General features: G+C 34.9%; 1 protein-coding gene across 1 annotated transcript in view; it reads right to left on the bottom strand.

The window, feature by feature from the left end:
• Positions 1–2780: 2780 nt before the first annotated feature.
• The window catches only part of Hsl (hormone-sensitive lipase), a 79669-nt gene continuing 61864 nt past the window's right edge, over positions 2781–20585 (bottom strand). Inside the window, exon 8 of the mRNA XM_085806949.1 lies at positions 2781–7720. Coding sequence (XP_085663075.1) covers positions 7523–7720 — 198 coding nt within the window. The 3' untranslated portion in view covers positions 2781–7522. The remainder of the gene's footprint in view (positions 7721–20585) is intronic.

Here is a 20585-nt window from a genome sequence, read left to right as displayed (position 1 = left end):
GTCTCGATCCCTTTTTGCGATATTTTGTAACCTAAATATTTTAATTCAGGGGCTGCAAATTTGCATTTTTCGACATTAACTTTTAGACCGGCCTCATTTAATAAAGAAAACACCTGTCTTAAATCCTGTACATGTTGGTCTAGATTATCACTAGTAATAATGATATCGTCTAAATAGATAAATGTGGACTTTCCGAGAACAGGTCTTAACACAATGTCCATGCATCGCTGAAATGTTGCTGGGGCGCCTGAAAGGCCAAACGGCATTCGCAAAAATGCATAAGTGCCAGACTTGGTTATAAAAGCAGTCTTAGGCACGTCCTCAGGCCTGATCCCTATTTGAAAATAACCATTCGTTAAGTCTAAAGTTGTCATAAATTTGGTTGATTTTATGTTCCTTAAAATTTCTTCTATAATCGGTAACGGATATACCGGATATTTCGTTATGGAATTTAATTTACGGTAATCAATAGCGAATCTCCACCTTTTTGGATGCTCCAAAGGATAATCATTATTTTTCTTACATAAAACCACCGGACTAGCATAACTACTTGAGATAGGCGTTACGATCTTTTTACGTAGCATATCGGTAATATGCCATTCTATAATTTTTTCCTTATTCTTATCATACCGGTATGGTTTTTGACGAACCGGCAATGCATCTCCGGTGTCAATACTATGGTTGGTAACCTGGGTAAATCCTGGAATATCACTAAATAAGGAAGCAAATTCACTTACCACTTGTCGGATTCTATCTTGCTCGTCATTAGGCAGGTGGTCGAGATTTACCCTTGGCGGTTCAACCTTTTCTACACGCACTGGTTTCATCGTCAGTTTAAGAGACGCTTCATTAAAATCCAGTGTAGCTTGTGCGTCTGAAAGAAAGTCTATTCCTAGTATTAAGTGTGCTTGCAAATTCTTTACTATAAAAAACATCACCTTTACTTGTTCGTCCTTGATACGGATGTACAAAGGTACTTTACCTACGCACTTACATTGTTCTCCTTGCGCCGCTAATACTGTTGTATTATCCGCATTATATATGCGGTATTTGCGAAAATACTTTCTAAAAAAGACTTCTGCCACACAGGAACACTGCGCGCCGGTATCCAGGAGTGCGGTGGCCGGGATATTATTTACCAAGACTTCAATCTTCGGAAGAGTTAAATTTTTCACCATTACTGTATTTAACTTGTAGGAAGAGGGGTTTTCGTGGCCTTCGGATTTCCGCACCCTCTCGTCAGCAGAAATCCGTTTTAGTTTAAATTATTTTTTCTTTCGGTGCTTTCCTTCTTTCTCCACTGGCCTTGAGACTTTTTTTCTGGGTTGCTATTGAACTGTCGACGTTCGCCGGCTGTTTTTGAATGCTCGGGTTTCCTTGCCCACTGATTCGCTTTTTCTCCGTAGCCATGTGCTTGAGTTTGCTGTAGTCTTGGCGTACCAAATTGGTTTCGCTGTTGATATTGGCGTCTTCTTTCGACGTCCGCCGTTCTTCTACTTTCAAACTGGATTGCTAGCTCAAATAATTTTTCCAGTGTAGTCGGATTTCTCAATTCAATAAAGTCTTGCACTTGGGGTAGTAACCTCGGCAAAATCACTTGAATTATTTCAGGATCCGGACGGTTTCCATACAAGAGCTTGAAAACGTGAATTTTTCTTAAAATAAACCTGGAGAGGTTTTCCATTCTTTGTTGATATATACTGAACAGTTCTGTTTCTAATTTCGCACGATCCCTTACAACAGGGAAGGCTTTTAGTAGGGCAGTCTTGAAATTTTCGTAGGTATAGGTGGGACTTCCTGCTTGACCCAAGAGACTTCTGCCGATACATTTGAACCAGTTAAGCGCTTGGCCCCTCAAAGCGCTGGTAGCTAAGGTAACTTTTTGAAACTCGTGCACGGGGTAGAGCATGAAGTGGTCATCCAATTTTTCCAAAAAACTGGTTACCTGTGAGTTTCCATTAAACGTTGCTTCTGGTTTTATCGAAGCGCGCATGGTCTGGACAATATACCCAAATCCTTCCAGGGCGGCAGCTGGCATTTCTGGATTCTGAGCTGTTTCTGCAGGCAGCACAGGTTCTTCTTGAAACTCGGCCATGGTTATTCTTCGTCGGGCGCCACTATCAGGTTCAATGTTTCTTCTAACTTTCTTCGGAAACATACAATGACCTGACTAGAACAGAGAGCTTACTAAAGCTATGTTCACTAATTGTAGTAAGTGGACAGGATACAGACGAAGGGTATACAAAACCCTTTATTTTTTTCTTTATATACAATGACTTCCGTACTTCGGAATACAATGACCCTCCACTCGGGGTCTAACTTAAAAGATATCAAAATAAAACTAAACTCTAATTTAACTTTAGAATAAGATTGGCCTTATAATAACAGAAAGCGTATGTAGCACAGAGACTGTGAACACTACAATACGTTTAATTTATCAAGAGGATTAAAACCTCTGGCCTGGAAGGCAAAGTAGCAACTGCGTAACTTCTAAGGTAAGCGGCCTGCTTCGAACTCACGGCTTCCTCTCTTCTGCTTGGCAAAAAGGCCACACTTAAATACTTGGCGTTCGCCAGACAACTTTGCATAAACTCCTTCACGCTTATAATTCTGGCCGGAAGTAGAAAATAAGAAGTGATAGTAAAGATTTAAAATAAAATAAACGTTAGTAAAACTTAAGATCCTTACATACTGAAGTTCAGTATTTTCACTGCTTTAACTTCTTAAAGAGTTTTTATTATACTTTTGGCAGAATAACTAATTTTTCTCATTTGTTTTCACACAGATAGTGTAGATTTTGAAATGCTATAGATTATCTGAATTCCATAAAAATACATTATAAGAATAAATGATCAAATTATACACTTTCATTTACTCAGGAGATTATACAGCCTTAAAAAATCATAACAGTTTCAGTTAGCAAACATGAAAATATCGTTTAAAGATTAAAATTTGCATATATACATTTGAAATTTTACATCATCAGACAGCATCAAACATTAACTTTAAATGTACAAGTGAAATAAACTCCCAATTTCAAGTTACACAATATTGACCTTAGTTTTATTGTACATATTAAAAGATTTATTAGCAGAATAATTTTTTACACTAAAAAAATTAAATAAAAGGAATGTAGATATTTTTACACAAAAGAAAAGTTACATAATTGACGAGACTTTATTTTAACACGTAAAAATGGCAAAAATTTTCATCAAGATGGAAGTTTTATACCTTAGATTACACTTAAGTTCTCATTCATTTCAAAGTTCTGCAATATTCCCATTCTTATTTTTTAAACGGAATGTCTTACATGTCTTAAATGCTCAGTTACACACAAAACGATTTGCAATGAAATTTCATCGAAATGTATGCACTTTCCAAGTTTCTGCACATGCAAGCTATCCTATATATTTAAAATCAAAGTTATATCCAAAGACTATAAAAAGCACAGAAAAAGTGTTAAGCTTAAATCTGGGGGATAAAAATATGCCAAAAATTGATCCATATTCATTTAAACATTTTAATATGAGCAATTCTTGAACTGTTATTACGTTGGTATAAAAAAACTGAACTCTGCTGCGGCCAAAAGCCTAGAACTCAGGCTTTGATTCTAACATAGATACACATACATAATCAAACTTTGATCCCCCTAGTTTCCTCTGGGAACTTGGCAGATGTGACTTTGTACGGAAGAAAAGACTTACAAAACAAAGCGATGCAAGAATATGGAGAAGAAAATAAAACGATTAAAACTAAATATTGACATTCAGTTGTGACTTTGAATATTCAACACAAAATTTAATTTAATTAATACCATGAAATTTTGAATAAATAGTACCATTTTGTTTAAATGTCTTAAAATTTTTTTATTTATGCACAAAAGGCATAGAAATTTGAGTGAAATTAAAAATGATTTCACGTTATAATTTGAAGAAACCAATAATATGTGATGATATATCTATCGATTCCCAACACATATATCTTACACATATATCTGTCATCGGTATTCATTCTCAATAAATTTATTTTAAAGAAATAGTGCTTTTGAATTACATCATTGCCAAATTAACTGCACTAACACATTCGTCCTGAATATCAGCCTTGTTTTCGAAGATGTTACGTCAATACAGAAAGAAGTACTTCGTCTTGTCTTCCTCCTCTCGTTAAAAGTCTGTAAAGCGAAACCAGAAGATTGGAATATTAAATATATATATACTGAAATTCAGCTATGGAGCATGCCTCTAAATTTATTCTTAAATCAGAGCCTTGCTAGAGATTCTGTACAAAAAATGAATGGAAGCTGAAGTCCGCACTTATTCGGTGCATGACATGTGACTCGTTTCGAGCCAATTAAAAAATCCGTATAACAAAATTCGGATTCTAAAATCGCGCTTTTTTACTTCCTCATCTCACCTTTTATCGTTCGTGTTCTGTGGGCGAAGAGGCAGTTGGTAGATACAGAAAGCTCGGGGGAGGAGGGAAGCAACAATTAATCGTAGGAGGAAAATGATTTCACTGGAACAAAAATTCCCTGAAAAATACTGAAACTCTTAAAAGAGGTTCCTGTAAATGACAACAACCCTCTAAGCCAGAGTTTCTCAAACTATAGTGCATGTATCACTAATAGTACATTATTTTTGGTGGTACAGTATTTACACAAGATTTAAAATGAATGCTAAAACTTAACGAAAAATGGTGCTCCTTTTGTTGCATATATTTTTTATTCTTATTTATCAGCTACAAAATTTTAAAAGTTTCAGAACCTTTGATCTAAACGATACTGACATTATGTGCAATGCAGAGTGTACTGGTCTACATTCAGTCCGGGACTTGCTGTGAATGTGACACAAATAACAAGAATGTGACACAATAAACAGGATGACTCTATATCCGGGTGACCTTATTAATAGGTTTGATTCTACAAACTACATATGTAGATAAACACACAGACGAGGAATTGTGAAAAAAGTGGGTCACAAATATAGTTCCATGTTTATCGCATAATGCTATCTTGTCTAATCGTTTAAGTTCACGCATGTGACTTTTATTAAAAAAAAATAAATAAATAAATAAATAAAAAAAGTGAATTTTCAAATTTAGAATGCTATTCATCATTTCTCTCTGCAATACACAATATTATATTTACTTTAAATGCGTACACATATTTCTGACCCATCTTATATAAAACAGCAACAACGAAATTATAAAGGTATTTCTCTTCGAATAACGATTCCAAGTGTAGCAAGTTTTAAGTTCTTTGTAATAATCGATAAGAAATTTTATATAAGTTAAAATGAACTTTAAATGAATATATATCTGCAACCATTTATTTGTCGATAAAACCCACTTTTCTTTCTTCAATATACATAACTGAAATTATTTATGAAATTTTTGAAAAAGTCACAATGGAAATAATTCTTTCAGAAACTTGGAAGCATACGCATGCATTATTCAGACATACGGTATACAACCAATTAGAAACATATGGGCACGCTTTGAAAATAAAGTGTAGGGAGCATTGTGAGACATTACTTATATCGAAGGTGAAAGCTGAGAAACTTTATAAAAGTACTTAATCCGCTTATGAATTGAAATATAAAAACTGTACAGACCTGAGAAAACAACACAGATCCTTTCTGAATTTACTAAGGACACGTAGTGAAGTAAGGAATAATCACAGAATGTGGTTATAATTAAAATGATCGTACTTAGACATGTAGAGCCCCTTTTATTTGACGTTTTTCTTTGAAACATGGTATAAAAGGAAAATACAATAAAAAAATAATTATTAAAATTTTGACCACTAGATGGCAGTTTTCATGAAATATAGATAGAAAGTCAAGCAAATTCGGAAAATTCAAGTCCTCAATTTAACATTTCTGCCTTAGCAGGCTGTTAAGTATCTTTAGGCATTTCTGTTGTATTTTTAAATGATGAACTTTATTTTCTTATTTTTAATGATGCATTTATTTAAGAATCGAATGGAGTCAAAAACTCGTCGCCTAAGTCTCCATCTTCGCCGATAACTCAAAGATTTCAAGGCGGCGCTTATTTCTTAATTAAACGCCACTTGCCTGGAGCAATCCAACTACAGGTAAAAACCAGTATGCGTTGCATGCGTGTTTCACCGTTATTAAACGGTTAACGGTGGCATAAAATCATTTCTTCACCATGCTTTTAGAGAAGAAACATCGCGCTTTTTTGTTTAAATTGCTTTATTAGAATTGCAGGCCCAGCTGTTTTATCAGAACTTCAGTAATAGTATAAGTACTTTGTGTGAATATGAACATTTGAAAGGCTTGCGAAAACTGCCCATGTCGAAGAACGGTTTTAAAAACTAAATTTAAAGAGGAGGGGGAGTTGGAGAAAGTTGCCAAGAAGAGGATAGAAGCAATTTTCAATTGAAATTGGGAAAGATGTCATCGTTTCTGTGTTGACAGAGAATCCTGTTTCCGATATTTTCGACAAAAGCTCGAGCAATATCACGTGATATGTCTACCTCTAGGTCTACGATACAAAAAGTTCAGCGATCCATTTTAAAGTGGTATCCACACAAAATTCACCTGATGCAAAAGCTGCACTTTCAAGACACGCACCTGCTTTCCGATTTCTGGCGAGAATAGCCTTTGACAATGCACACTTATGGAACAGTTTATGGTCAAAGGGAGGAGCATTTTGAGCTAAACGGAAGAATGAGTACTCAAGACTCGCATATGGGGGACAGAAAACCCCAAAATAGTGTGCGAACAGCCTCTGTATTTTGATAACGTGATTGTAGAGTGTCGATTTATTGCTGATTTCATTTTTGTACCCTTTTCTTTGAGGAGATTAATTAACAAGGCCCTAAAAACAGTACTGTCACTTAAACACTCGTGACTCATGAGTGCCCGTTATGGCAAACTTCCTCAGCAGCAAAGGCTTACAATATCAAGAATGTTAAGAAACTAGTCTTCGTGCAAGATATGCAATACTCCCTACTGGCCGACAAGTGAAGGAGCTGCTTTATGCTCACTTTGGACATGATCAAATACTTTCGAGAAGTTTTCCTAAATCCTGGCCTCCTCGTTCTCCGGACTTGAAGCCTTACGATTTCCGCTTGTGAGTATTTCTGAAACACTGTGTGGCTGGAGGAAGCGTACAGACGCAGCCTGAAATGAAAGCAAACATAACACGCCATGTTGCTGGAAATCTCAAGAATCACTACATGCTACTTCTGAACATGCTATAACACATTTAGAGCATGCAATTCATACAAATGGAATACACACTGAACAAACTGTTCGTTGTGAATAAATAAAATTTTACCTTTCCTGTCTATGTTTCTTGTTCTTTATGCACCACTTATTCACCTGATGGTCAGAATTTGAACTAATACTTTTTACAGCAATGTTCCTTTCCCTAATGAATAAACCAAGTTTCAAAGAAATACGATAAATAGAGCGGGCTCTACACAGGTCTCAGTAGGATCACTTAAATTACTACCAGCTTGTACATTTTTAAAGAAAACAAATAAGTTCGGAAATTACAGTAAATTCATTGCTTCACTCAGTCGACGTACACAGAGATTAGAACCATTGTGTGCTTCTTGGCTGAATGGCAGAAAATTTAGGAATCCATGAGGCAAACCATCAAGAACATCAACAACTACACGACGGTTAGCAGCGGCAAGTCGCTTGGCAAATGTTATGGAATCATCAAGACATGGATCAAAATTCAGAGACTGAAATATAAAGTATATATAAATATTCTGCAAAATTTTAACATATTATAAGCTGCAAATATGACATAAAAAGTCGAAATACATGAAAAGTTGCATATACACACGTACTACACATGAAAAGTTGCATATACACTAAATACTTTCATTCCATTTTCAGCGATATCTTAAATACATTCCAACTTACATTCACTCCATGAGAACTAACTAAGTGATGTTAAGACATTACATTTAAAGTTCATCTTACATTATTCAAGGATTATTATAACGAACTTAAAAGTACTACAAGATATGCAGTTAGTAAATATTTTAAATGGAATTCAATTATACTTTTCTGTTATTATTAATAGTGTCGAGCGAAATGTTAAGTTCCTGTATACTTTCCTTAAAGGATATGCTTGCACTCCATACACTGACACTTGGAATTTAAGAAATTTAGAATAAAGTTTAAGACTTTTTAAATTAGAAACCTGAAAACTGAAGTAATTATGAAGTAACTAATATTAGGCATTTACTTCCTCTAAATGAAGGGGAAAATTTATAAATAAATTTAACGAGTAAAAGAAATATATAGTGCGAAATCGAGTTATTCTACTACTTGCGCAATTGCTGCAAAGTAAGTTAATAATAATTTATTTACTAAAGAAATATTGATTGTATTATCTCCTAAGATTAATTTTAGTTGAATTATCTTAAAAGACTATAGATTCACTCTTTTAAGATAATTCTACTAAAATTAATCTTAGGAGATAATAAATCAGTATTTCTTTAGTAAATATATATATATATATATTTATTTCTTTTACTTTTTTGTACATATATATATATATATATATATATATATATAATCGAAACAGAAATTGTAAAACTAACAAGTAATGAGACAGAAGACCTATTTGGTCTTAAAAATTTTTTTGCGCATAATGCTGCAAAAATATATGAAATAATAGGTAAAAACATTGCAGCGATCTTGCTAAAAAGTTACCAGGAGCTGTAGCTCCAAAAATAGTTCAACGCTGTATTACTAAAATATTAACAAAGAAGAAATTTTTTAAAAAATATTAATCTGGAAAAAATAACTGCTAACACGCGAAATAAAACTGTCAAAAATCAATGTTGGAAGACATGCGAATGCACGAAAAAACTAATCTGACCGTTGTGATATGTGAAAAGTTAATACACATAAAAATAGACTGACGGAAAAAATATTAAAACATAAAATGCAAAAAATTATAATGACAACATAAATTGCAAAATTACAAAAATACAATAATTACAAAGCGGAAAATGGTAAATTAACCCACTCGAACCCTCAACCAGGCTTTTCAAGGGGGAAATGATTGAGTGTCGAACTAGGCCAAATACCATTACGCGTTTCGCCGAAACAGACCATTGAAGCTCTTGTTTGATGAGTAAAATTTTTTATAAAAACATGAATTGTCCCGAAAAAATCTTTTTTGGAGCTTCAATTCTCTGTTCCTTTTCCCCGACGCGTCCGCAGAAAAACACATTAAGGTGTTAAAAAGGTAAATGCAAAATTAAAATCAAAATAAAATAAATAGCGGTCTGCTATTAGTCAAAATTACAATAACGTACGGGCTGCTCCTGCATAATCTTCTTTAAGCTATGTTAATAAATACGTAAAAATAAATTGTAAAATATTTCAGTTCATAATCTGCATCAAGTCCATAAATTTCCTGAATTTGCTGAAATAAGACTCTGAAACAAAATGGAAAGCTTATTTTGCTTAACAGCCATTAAAAATCTCAAATGCTATTTAAATACGCAATAATTTACTTTCAAGTCATTTTAAGAAAGTAAGTGCCATGTGGCTTATTAAAAAACTCTCAGAAATAATAAAAAAAATATTTGGAAGAAATTTTATTTAATAGCAAATTCTATGCACAATAAATAGTCATAGTACTTTAATAGTGATATTCTATCAACAGTAGATTTAATAGTAGATTCTAAGCACTTCAAAACTACCATCATTACTGAATTATTTATCGCACTGTGACACAAATTTTAATATAATCTTCTCGCAGAATGCGTCGTTTTTTTCTGTGATATTTTTTTTTTTTTTTTTTTTTTTTTTTTTTTTTTTTTTTTTTTTTTTGAATCATCGTCGTTGTCGTCAAAACGCGGGTGGCACGACGGAAAGTTTCAGGTATAGGAAGAGTTCAAAGTCACTGGGCCAGATCAAGCCTTATCCCATCCACATGTGGTGAAAGTTTTCCGAATCTGACCAACAGAGCGCGGCACAGCATTTTAGCAAATGCGACTGATTGCGTATCAAGAACCGTTAAATATCTGTGAAACTGATATCGTCACCGACAGATATCATGGACAGAAGGGACGCTTAAGACCGCCAGACAATACTACTACAACTACCTTGCGGAAAGCATTGATTGCGGGTCTTTTGTGACTATTCCGTCTCTTATCTACGTTATGCATAACTCATACATACTCCGCCGACTCGTCAGGTACGCCAGGCAGATTCTTGCAATGCCTGTGGCAAATACTCAGAAATCTTTTGCTTCAAATTCCACGGCTCAGGTGTTTCACAATAAACGAGAGTTCACCTTTTTGTCTTCAGGCAACACTTTCATCATGAGTACATTTTGTCTGTCCGATAATAAAATACACACGATCTTCTCTGCTCGCCGAAAGGGATAGCCTGAGCTTCTAATTATTCGCGCTAATTAAGGAATGGTAAGCAAGAATAATCGGGATAACAGAAAAATAGCCCTGTAGAACAGCAGTGAATGAACTCTTCAAAGGCTTTAAATGAACGACACAAAATGCACTGTTTAAATTAACATTTAGTTAAAATAATAAAACTTGGATTTCTCAGTTTTATTTAAGAAAAAGTTTGTTATATCCTTTTTTTTGTAAGAATCACGCTGAAATTCTGCGACGAAATAAAGTAAATATGCGTATAGTTATGAACTCATTAAACTCGAAACCATATTATTTATTCATACAGCTTGTCTATACATACCACTGTCCTTGTCCCTCTGTAGCGGTAACCCTTAGTACTGCACCGTCAGTTTAATTACCGTTTCACACTCTTCTGCTGCCTGCTCTTGTACTTGAATTAAGAATGCTCAGGTCTTCTAAACTCTTATAGCTTTCGTTGTTCTTGATGTTCTCCATCCATACTTCTGCATTCCCCCCCATATAGTATCAAACTCTTGAATAGCAGAAAGAATTTTGACGAAACCTAATGCAGTTGCCTTTTACTTAAAACTTTCTTAAATAAGTGATTAGCTTTTTTTTTTCCTCGCCGTGAAATAGCGTTAAGCATTTTAACTCCATTCAAAGCCTTAACAATTAGAAATACTGCATAAAAAATTGTGGATTTCTTCCCCGATATCACAAGTTTTTCGTCTTCTACAAATACCAGTTAGAAGAAATTTTGAAGGAAAGATGCATAAATAACTCGCAAAACGAATCATGTATGTCTATCCTTTTTTGCAAAATCCGTTTCCTTCCTTTTCGACGAACTATTACGCATGCCATTTTGATTCCAATGTGATTTTGCACACTTTATATTCTTAATTTGGTTAAACATTTCACATCCTCCATAACTGCAGCAAATAGAGAAATATTAGAGTACTTCGGCAAGAAACTCAACGAGCATAGAAATTTTATCCCCAAATGACTTCCGACACAGTCCTTCAAACGCTATACAGTCAAAAAAAGGTAGAAGAAGAAAAAAAGATAACTAACAACGTTTTAAGCAAATTGGGATGTTCGGTAACTCCGGTGGCTCCGCTGCAAACCCAAATACTTTAACAAGATTACGCTTAAGATGCTATGTCATCGTCGGCGCAGGCTATCGTTATCGCAGTTAAAAGGGTTCAGTCTCTAATATTGAGGTTAAATTATTTTATGACCTTTTCCTGGTTAAAAACTTGGAGACAAAGGAATGCTATGATGAAAATTTAGAGCTGAGTGATAATGAAGATATACTTGATTTTCAATTATTAACAGATAATTTAGAAGACAATGTTGATTATTATTTGGATACTTCAAATAGTGGTAGCGAAATTATACCACCTAACAGACAAAGAGTGAAAATTATTGAAAGTGAAAGAGAAAGTTCATTAGAAGACTTAATTGAATGGGGTGATGTTACAGAAGAATTAGGTATTACAGAAAGAATACATTTTAGTGTAACGCCAAAAATCATTGAACCACATTTCCTTCAAATATTCGACAACCGATACAATAATATTTAATGTTTTTTTTTTTTTTTTTTTTTCATGGACGAATTGTTCAATAAAATTATAAAAGAAACTAACAATTACACATAAAAGGTCTAATAACTCCATTTGGAAAAGGTGGAGCGATGTGGAAAAAGATGAATTTTGGGCGTTTATCGGAGTTAGCGTCAATATGCGTACGATACCTCTGGCAAACATGCAAGAATATTGGTCAGTAAGGAGAGTAGTAGAATCCCTTTCTTTGGCAACGTATTTAGAAGGAAAAGATCCAACCAGATATTCTGAATGTTGCATTTGAAAACACCTGACACTAAAAGAAATATTAGAACCCATATACAACGAGCAAGCAATTTTTTGAAATACATAAATTCAAAATTTTCTGAACATATTATACATGGGCAAAATATTTGCGTTGACTAGTCCATCGTAAAATTTAACAGAACTATATGTTTTATTGTGTACAATCCCAATAAACCGACCAAGTTGCGTACAATCCCAATAAATCGACCAAGTGAGGCATTCGCATATACGTTTGGGCAGATTCGGAAACGGCTTATGTATATAGCATACTTCCTTATTACAAGAGCATCACTTCTGAAAATTTGCCACGACCAAATTTCATGGGCAAAATATTTGCGTTGACTAGTCCATCGTAAAATTTATCAGAACTATATGTTTTATTGTGTACAATCCCAATAAACCGACCAAGTTGCGTACAATCCCAATAAATCGACCAAGTGAGGCATTCGCATATACGTTTGGGCAGATTCGGAAACGGCTTATGTATATAGCATACTTCCTTATTACAAGAGCATCACTTCTGAAAATTTGCCACGGCCAAATTTATTGGTCAGCACCAGAATTAAAGGATATCAGATGCACAATGATGGGTATTACAGTAATATACCCTTAGCTGAAGAATTCTAAAGAAAAAAATTAACTTCCACATGACAGGTACCATCAAAACAAACAGAAAACGTGTTCCAACACCTCTGAAGAAACCTAAGTTCAATGAAAAAAGAACTTCGCATACAAAAAAAGGGCATACCATGTTCTTAGCTTGAACAAATAAAAGAACAGCGTCATTATTGAGCAACAGATCTGGTGGTAAAATGATAGCCACTAAAAAAATTATACGAGGTGGTACAGAAAAAGTAATAGAAAAGCCAAGTATAGTTGACGGATACACAAAGGGGTATGTTAATCGTGCTGATCAATATGTTTCCAGTTATTGCTTTTTGAGGAAATTACTCAGACTCGGGCGGAAACTTTTTCCGGAGAATGGAGATGTCAATGATAAATTCATACATTCTGTATAAGACTTTACAGCGCAATAAAAATGAGATGAGTTTGGGATATAGGAAAATGTCAGTCAATCTGCTCGTAGGAGATTTTCGTCAGGATAGAGCAAACATTTCTACACCAACTTCTGAGGAATGATTAAACGGAAAACTGCATATAATCAGGAAAATTGGAAAGAGGGACTAGTGTTGCCAGAAAATTTTCAACTAAAGTAGGAAAAGTAGACTAAAAAAGTCGCAAATGACGTCAGAGATCACGTGATTTTTGTGACGTCATAGTTACGCAGGCTCATATGACCTCCGAAGTCATCACAAATTTACCGTCTATTGGTTCTGTAAGTTGCAGATTGTATTCAATTCCTAATCTTTTTAATTACGTATCTTAGCTTTAAGGAACAATTTAAAACTATATTGCTCATTTTCAATTGTTTAAATATCCATTTCTTTTTTAATTAATTCTCATTTAATTTAATTTCAATTTTAAAATTAATTTGCAGATATCCATTCTTAAGAGATTCCTCGCGTTTAGACTGTTAGCTCTTTCGCATTAAATTTTTTGAGTTGGTAGTTAATTTTTTTAATTCATTGTTCTTTTTGCTTAATTGTGAACATTTTAATTGAGGAATGCTTTTCAGTGAGCATTCCGTTCTGTGTGGTGGATCTGTTTCAGATTCTGATTACTTAAGAAAGCCTTGTTCTTTCACTGTTAAATTTATTTATTTATTTTTTTTTTTTTTTTGTTATTTAGAAAAATGCCGTTGCTTTGATTTTCAAGTCATTTCCATTGCTTAGCAATATTATAATCAGGAGTATGAATTGGATTTATTTCTCTGCTTGGGTACCCAATATATGGCACGCAAGCTGCAAGTATTATTTTCAAGTCATTTCCATTGCTTAGCAATATTATAATCAGGAGTATGAATTGAATTTATTTCTCTGCTTGGGTACCCAATATATGGCACGCAAGCTGCAAGTTCTTTGGCTCGATTCATTACCATTATAGAACTGGGGGGGGGGGGGACTGACTTAAAAACAAAATGCACGGGGGACGAGGGAGGGTAGTGAGAGGTCTCGAAGCATTTTTTTTTTCACTTCCCTTACCTCTTTCTCGTTATACCGGCATCAGTCTTGAAAGTCTTGAAAAGGAAAGCCTACATCTAAATAAGATTGCCAAATGACAACTTCTATTTAAGCCTAAATACAGTATTTTTAATATAAATTATATTTAATTGATAAATTATATTAAAAAAATCTTTGAAGTCGCAAAAAGTAGCATAAGAAAGTGATGGATGTCGCAAAAATTTCGCAAAATCGCAAATACTAAAATTTTAGTAGCACAAGTTTGTCAAAAGTCGCAAATTTGAACAAAATCGCACGATCTGGCAACACTGAGAGGGACTGCGCTGTGTTTAAAAAGGCAAGAAAGTGACTGCACAAGTCAAACTAGTCAATACTGTGACACTTGCCCAAGTAAACCCAAATGCACATGGGATATTCTTTTCGAAGATGTCACCCGACGAAATACTCGTATAAAATTTTTAATTTATGTTTCATTTGCAAGAGGAATATGCATATTTATAAAATAAATAAAACTAAAAACATTCACACACATGCAATTTTTTTCCTTGAAAAGTAAGACTACTTCTCAAGCTCCTTTGAAAATGTTGGATGTTATGCAAATTGTATTTCTTTCTTTGTACCGAGGAGCGGCGCAGACGCAAATTTGTTAGGTTTTTAAAGCTCGCGTTTAGAGCTTTGAGGTAGCTGTGAATTACTGGAGTTTCAATTAAGCAGAGGTTCTTCTAAGTTTGTGTGGTAAGCCGCTACCGAAGTCGGAGTTTGCAGTGTGGTCTTCGCCGTTCCTCAACCAACTTATTGTTTGAAAGCCAATAAAGAAGTTTCGGTCAACATTATGACTCTGAGGTTTCTCACTGAAGCAATATCAAGTCAATTTACAGTCCACTATTTTTAAACAACGGAACGTACATGTTTTTTGGTCTGTCGGCTATGGAGTCGCAGAAAAATTGGTGAGTCAGTGTGTTTTTATATCTTTCTTATTAGATAATGGAATTTACAACGCTTAAGACTAAAAAGCGTGTAGCTAAAGCTAAGTTAAGTAAACTGAAAGAGAAAATTACAGTGACTTACGATTTTGCTGATGTTGATCAGTTAGAACTTTTTTTATCTAGATTAAATAATGTAATGACCGAACTTTCGGATATTTTTAGTAACATATTTGTAGTGTGTGAAGAAAAAGATATTGATGTCTTTATAGAAGAACAACAGGTCATACAAGATACTGTTGATGAGTTAATTTTAATGCTAACCAGAGTTAAGAATGTTAAAGACATTAGTGTGGAAACTAAATCTTGTGAAATAGCGAGAATACGCTTACCTAAGCTAACTCTTCCTGTATTTAGTGGCAATACTGAAGAATGGTTATTATTTTTTGATTTATTTAAAACGGCGATAGTGGATAATGACCGTTTATCAGGTGCACAAAAGCTACAATATTTAAAGGGTTCTTTAAAAGGAGCTGTTTTGCGGATTGTTCAAGCTTTAACTATTTGTGACAGGAATTTCGAAATAGCGTGGCATTTATTGTGTCAAAGATTTTCACATAAGAGAGAATTACTTTCATCGTTATTAAAGAAAATCTTGTATTTATCAAATTTACAAGCTGAAATTCCTAGTCAGATGTTAGCGTTAGTAGACACTGTAAGAGCATGTGTATGTTCGTTTGAAAATCTAGGATTCAATGTGGAACAATTCGCGGATACTATTTTAATGTTAATAGTACAGTTTAAATTGGATTCTTCGACGAGAAGATGGTGGGAAAGAACATTAAAGAGTGAGGAACTACCAACACTTAATGAGCTGTTAGAGTTCTTGAAATCTCATGCCTGAACCTTGCAAGCAGGTAAAACGCAACGTGTTAAAAAACAAGTTACAAAAGACAAATTAACTTCATAGGCTTCAGAGATTCGCGCGCAGTGTGCGTATTGTAAAGCCGGTCATTCAGTTTTTAAATGTAATAAGTTTTTAAATCTGAATGTTCAGGAACGCGTTAATTTTGTCAAGAGAAATAATGTTTGTTTTAATTGGTTTCAAATCATAAAGCTTTCGAGTGTACAAGTACACATAAATGTAAAAAGTGCTTTAAAAATCATCACACACTACTGCATTTCGAGAGAGTTCAAAATGAACCAAAGGCACGTAAAAGAGTTACGAACAGTTCGAATGAATTATCAGTGACGGCTAAGCCATTTTTCCCTGAGCCAGAACCTCGCGCTCAATCGGCTGGGTCAGGGGAGAATATCGCAAGTTCTAGTCCAGTAATTAAATCTTGTGTTTCAGACTTTAATTTTCAGAGTGAAGTTTTATTATGTACGGCTGTTATTAAAGTGTTAGATTCATCGGGTGAATACCAATTGTGAGAATAGAGCCCTCCTTGGCCCTCGGCAGTCAAGCAAGCCTGATTTCAGAAGATTGTGTACAAAGGCTAGGGTTAGCAAGAAGAAATGCCAAAGTTTTTATTTCAAGTTTAGGGTCTTTGGATATGAAAACTAATGGAATTACGGAAATAAACTTCGTTCCGCATTTTCCGGCGAAAGTGTCATTTAAAACACCAGTATTTATCATCAATAGAATTATTGGAACTTTGCCGCATTTTACATTGGATAAGAAGTACATTGAGGAATATAATGATTTAATGTTAGCACATCCAACATTTTACAAAAGTGGGCCTGTTGATATACTTTTAGGCGTGGATATTGCCTTACCTCTTTTAAAGGAGAAATAATTAAATGCGAAGAAGGTAAACCGGTAGCTTCTGGTTCTGAACTAGGATGGATTATTTCAGGTAGTGTGAATAATTCAACAGAAATTAATCCTACTATCTATGTGAATAATATACAAGTGGAAACTGATCAGATGCTGTCTGACTTTTGGAAATTGGATGCTGTACCTACGTTTCACATGCTTACTAAATCGGAGAGAGCATGTGAAGATTACTTCAAATCTACATATACAAGAGAGGAAAGTGGGGTATATACTGTGAAATTACCGTTTCACTCTCCGCCTTCTCAGCTTGGAGATTCCAGACAATTAGCTATGCATAGATTCCAATCTTTAGAAAATTCACTTCTAAAAAGGCCTCAGATATATGAACAGTATAAGGATTTCATGAGGGAATACCTTGAGCTGAGACATATGGAGGGAGTGCCTGAGGAAGAGATTCTTATTGACTCTACGTATTATATGCCTCATCATGCCATATTAAAGGAATCAAGTACTACGACTAAACTGAGAGTTGTTTTCAATGCTTCAGCTAAAACGACATCGGGTCTTTCATTAAATGATATTTTGATGGTTGGGCCAAGAGTTCAGCAAGAGCTGTTTCCAATTCTTCTACGGTTTAGAACTCACAGAATTGCAGTATGTGCCGATGTAGAGAAGATGTTCAGAAAAATTCGTGTCCACCCAGAAGATACAAATTGGCAACGAATGCTTTGGAGGGATAATCCTAGTGAGCCCTTGAGTACATTTAGATTAGTGACAGTTACATATGGGACTGCCTGTGCGCCATATTTGTCTACTAGAGTAATGAAACAACTTGCATTAGATGAACAAGTGAGATTCCTTTTAGCATCAAAAATTGCCCTTCGTGATTTTTATGTTGATGATTTGCTTTCAGGGGCACAAAGTGAAGAGGAAGCGAATGTTCTAGTTCAGCAGTTGAATGAAATGATGAAAAGGGGTGGATTCCGCTTAAGGAAGTGGATTTCAAACAGTTCAGCTATTTTAGAGAATATTCCCGAGTGCTTACAAGAATCCAGTACTTCTCTTGAAATAACCAGTGTCAAGAAAGTAAAGGTATTGGGAATTAATTGGAACAACTCTAGTGATGCATTTCATTTTTCGGTATGCATAAGTGATAAAGAGTTTACTAAAAGGACTATTTTATCAGAGGTAGCCAAAATCTTTGATCCAATGGGATGGTTAGCGCCAACAATAATATACGCGAAAATATTATTACTAGAGTAATGGAACTTACAGCGTGGTTGGGATGAACTCGTTGATAAGTGAATAAGTAGAAAATGGAAGCGTTTCTATCTAGAATTGCCCTTACTTTCAAGCTTACAATTTCCGAGGTATGTCTTGAGTCCGAAGGCAGTAGTTATAGAGATACATGCTTTCTGCGACACTTTAGAAAAGGCTTATTGTGCAGTCATCTATCTCCAAACAATCAACCTTGATTCGTCAGTCAAAGTCAGCCTTCTGACATCGAAAACCAGAGTAGCGCCCTTAAAAACCCAGTCTCTTCCGAGACTAGAGTTGTGTGCTGCGTTACTTTTAACCAACCTCTTACATGCAATATTATCATGCATAGAACTGCCTATTAACAATATTTACGCATGGACAGACTCGCGGGTTACATTGGCATGGGTTTCGTCCGAACCTCGCCGTTGGATACCTTTTGTGGCAAATCGAGTTGCAAAAATCCAGGAAGCTGTTCCAGGTATTCAATGGAATTATGTTGCTGGGAAACAAAATCCTGCAGACTGTGGGACCAGAGGTTTTATTTCATCAGAATTCTTACAATGTAAGTTATGGATGAAGGGACCGCAGTGGTTAAACGAATCCCTAATTCATGTACAGCAAAATTCAAGTGTAGAATTAGAGGGTGAAGTTATTTTGAAGGAATTGAAAAAGAGTTTCAGTTCAAATGTTTCCAAATTTGAAGAGCCTAGTGTTTTCTAGATTTTCATCGTGGTTAAAGTTATGTCAAGTGTTAGCGTGGTGTTTAAGATTCAGAAATAATTGTAGTAAGTTACCTACAGAGCATATAAAGGGTTATTTATCTACTGAAGAATTCTGTGAAGTTACTTCTATGGTTGTTAGGATTGTGCAAAGAGCCAAATTTCCAGAAGAATTATTCTGTTTAGACTCTGGTAAACCCTTGAAGACATCAAGTAAATTACTGTCTTTAAGTCCTTTCTTGGATTCCGCGGGAGTAATGCGTGCGTGTAGGCGGAAGGCTCAGAAACTCTACAGTTTCAAATAATCAGAAACATCCTATGATTTTACCTAAGAATCACAATATTACGCGTTTAATTATTAAGCATTATCATGACACGTATCTTCACGCAGGTACGCAGCTACTCACTTCTGTCATACGACATAGATTTTGGATTGTGAATGCTAGAGATATTATAAGAAAGCGTATAAAGCAATGTGCTATCTGCCGTAGAGTTAGAGCGCAAACTGCAACTCAGCTAATGGCAGATTTTCCCGTTTAAGAGTTACTCAAAGTAGAGCTTTTTCTCGTGTACGGATTGATTTAGCAGAATTATTTAACGTTAAATATTGTCCTGGTAGAGGAGTCAAAATTTTTAAGTGTTACGTATGTCTATTTATTTGTTTTACTACAAGAGCAATACACTTAGAATTAGTTGGAGATCTTTCAAGAAAATCATTCCTCGCAACACTTAAGCGGTTTATAGCTCGTAGAGGCAAACCGTGTGAAATTCACAGTGATTGTGCAACGAATTTTATAGGAGCTAATAAAGAATTAAGGAAAGCCTTTTCTATTGTTCAATGTGATGAACAGCTACAGGATTATATTTCTTCAGAAAATATTAAATGGTTATTTAATCCTCCCTCTGCCCCTCATTTTGGAGGGCTTTGAGAAGCGGGTATCAAGTCTATGAAACATCACTTAAAAAGATGTTTAGGAACACTTACTTTAACATACGAGGATTTTTTGACATTAATAACCCAAATTGAATCCTGTCTTAATTCTAGGCCTTTGGTACCAGCTTCAAGTGATTGTAGCGACTTGCAGGCGATAACACCAGGACACTTTTTAACCGGAGCGGCTTTAAGCGCTATTCCAGAATCTAACCAAATTCAAGAAACCATGAGCTGCAGTGATCGTTGGAGGAACGTGCAAAGGTTATTTCAACATTTCTGGAAGAGATGGAGCAGTGAGTATTTATCTAGATTGCAGCAGAGACCCAAGTGGTGCAAGGTACAACAAGACCTGAAGATTGGTGATATGGTTCTTATTAAGAACGAAAATCTACCTCCACTATGTTGGAAATTAGGTAGAATTACTAAAGTGTATCCTGGTCTTGATGAGAAAGTTCGAGTGGTGAGTTTATGAACTTCCAATGGTGAAATAAAACGACCTATAGCAAAGCTATGTGCTTTGCCATTTAATTCCTGATTTAGAGACTTTAATTTTTATTTCCAGGTTTATACAGTTCAACGGTTTAAATTTATTGTTTGAACCTCCTTGGGACTTCAAGGCTGGGGGTATGTTGGATGTTATGC

Source organism: Stegodyphus dumicola, chromosome X1 (genome assembly GCF_044657685.1).
Source record: "Stegodyphus dumicola isolate Sdum_Otavi_A_Nest chromosome X1, ASM4465768v1".
In the NCBI taxonomy this organism is placed as follows: Eukaryota; Metazoa; Arthropoda; class Arachnida; order Araneae; family Eresidae; genus Stegodyphus; species Stegodyphus dumicola.
This window is presented reverse-complemented; position numbering and strand designations above follow the sequence as displayed.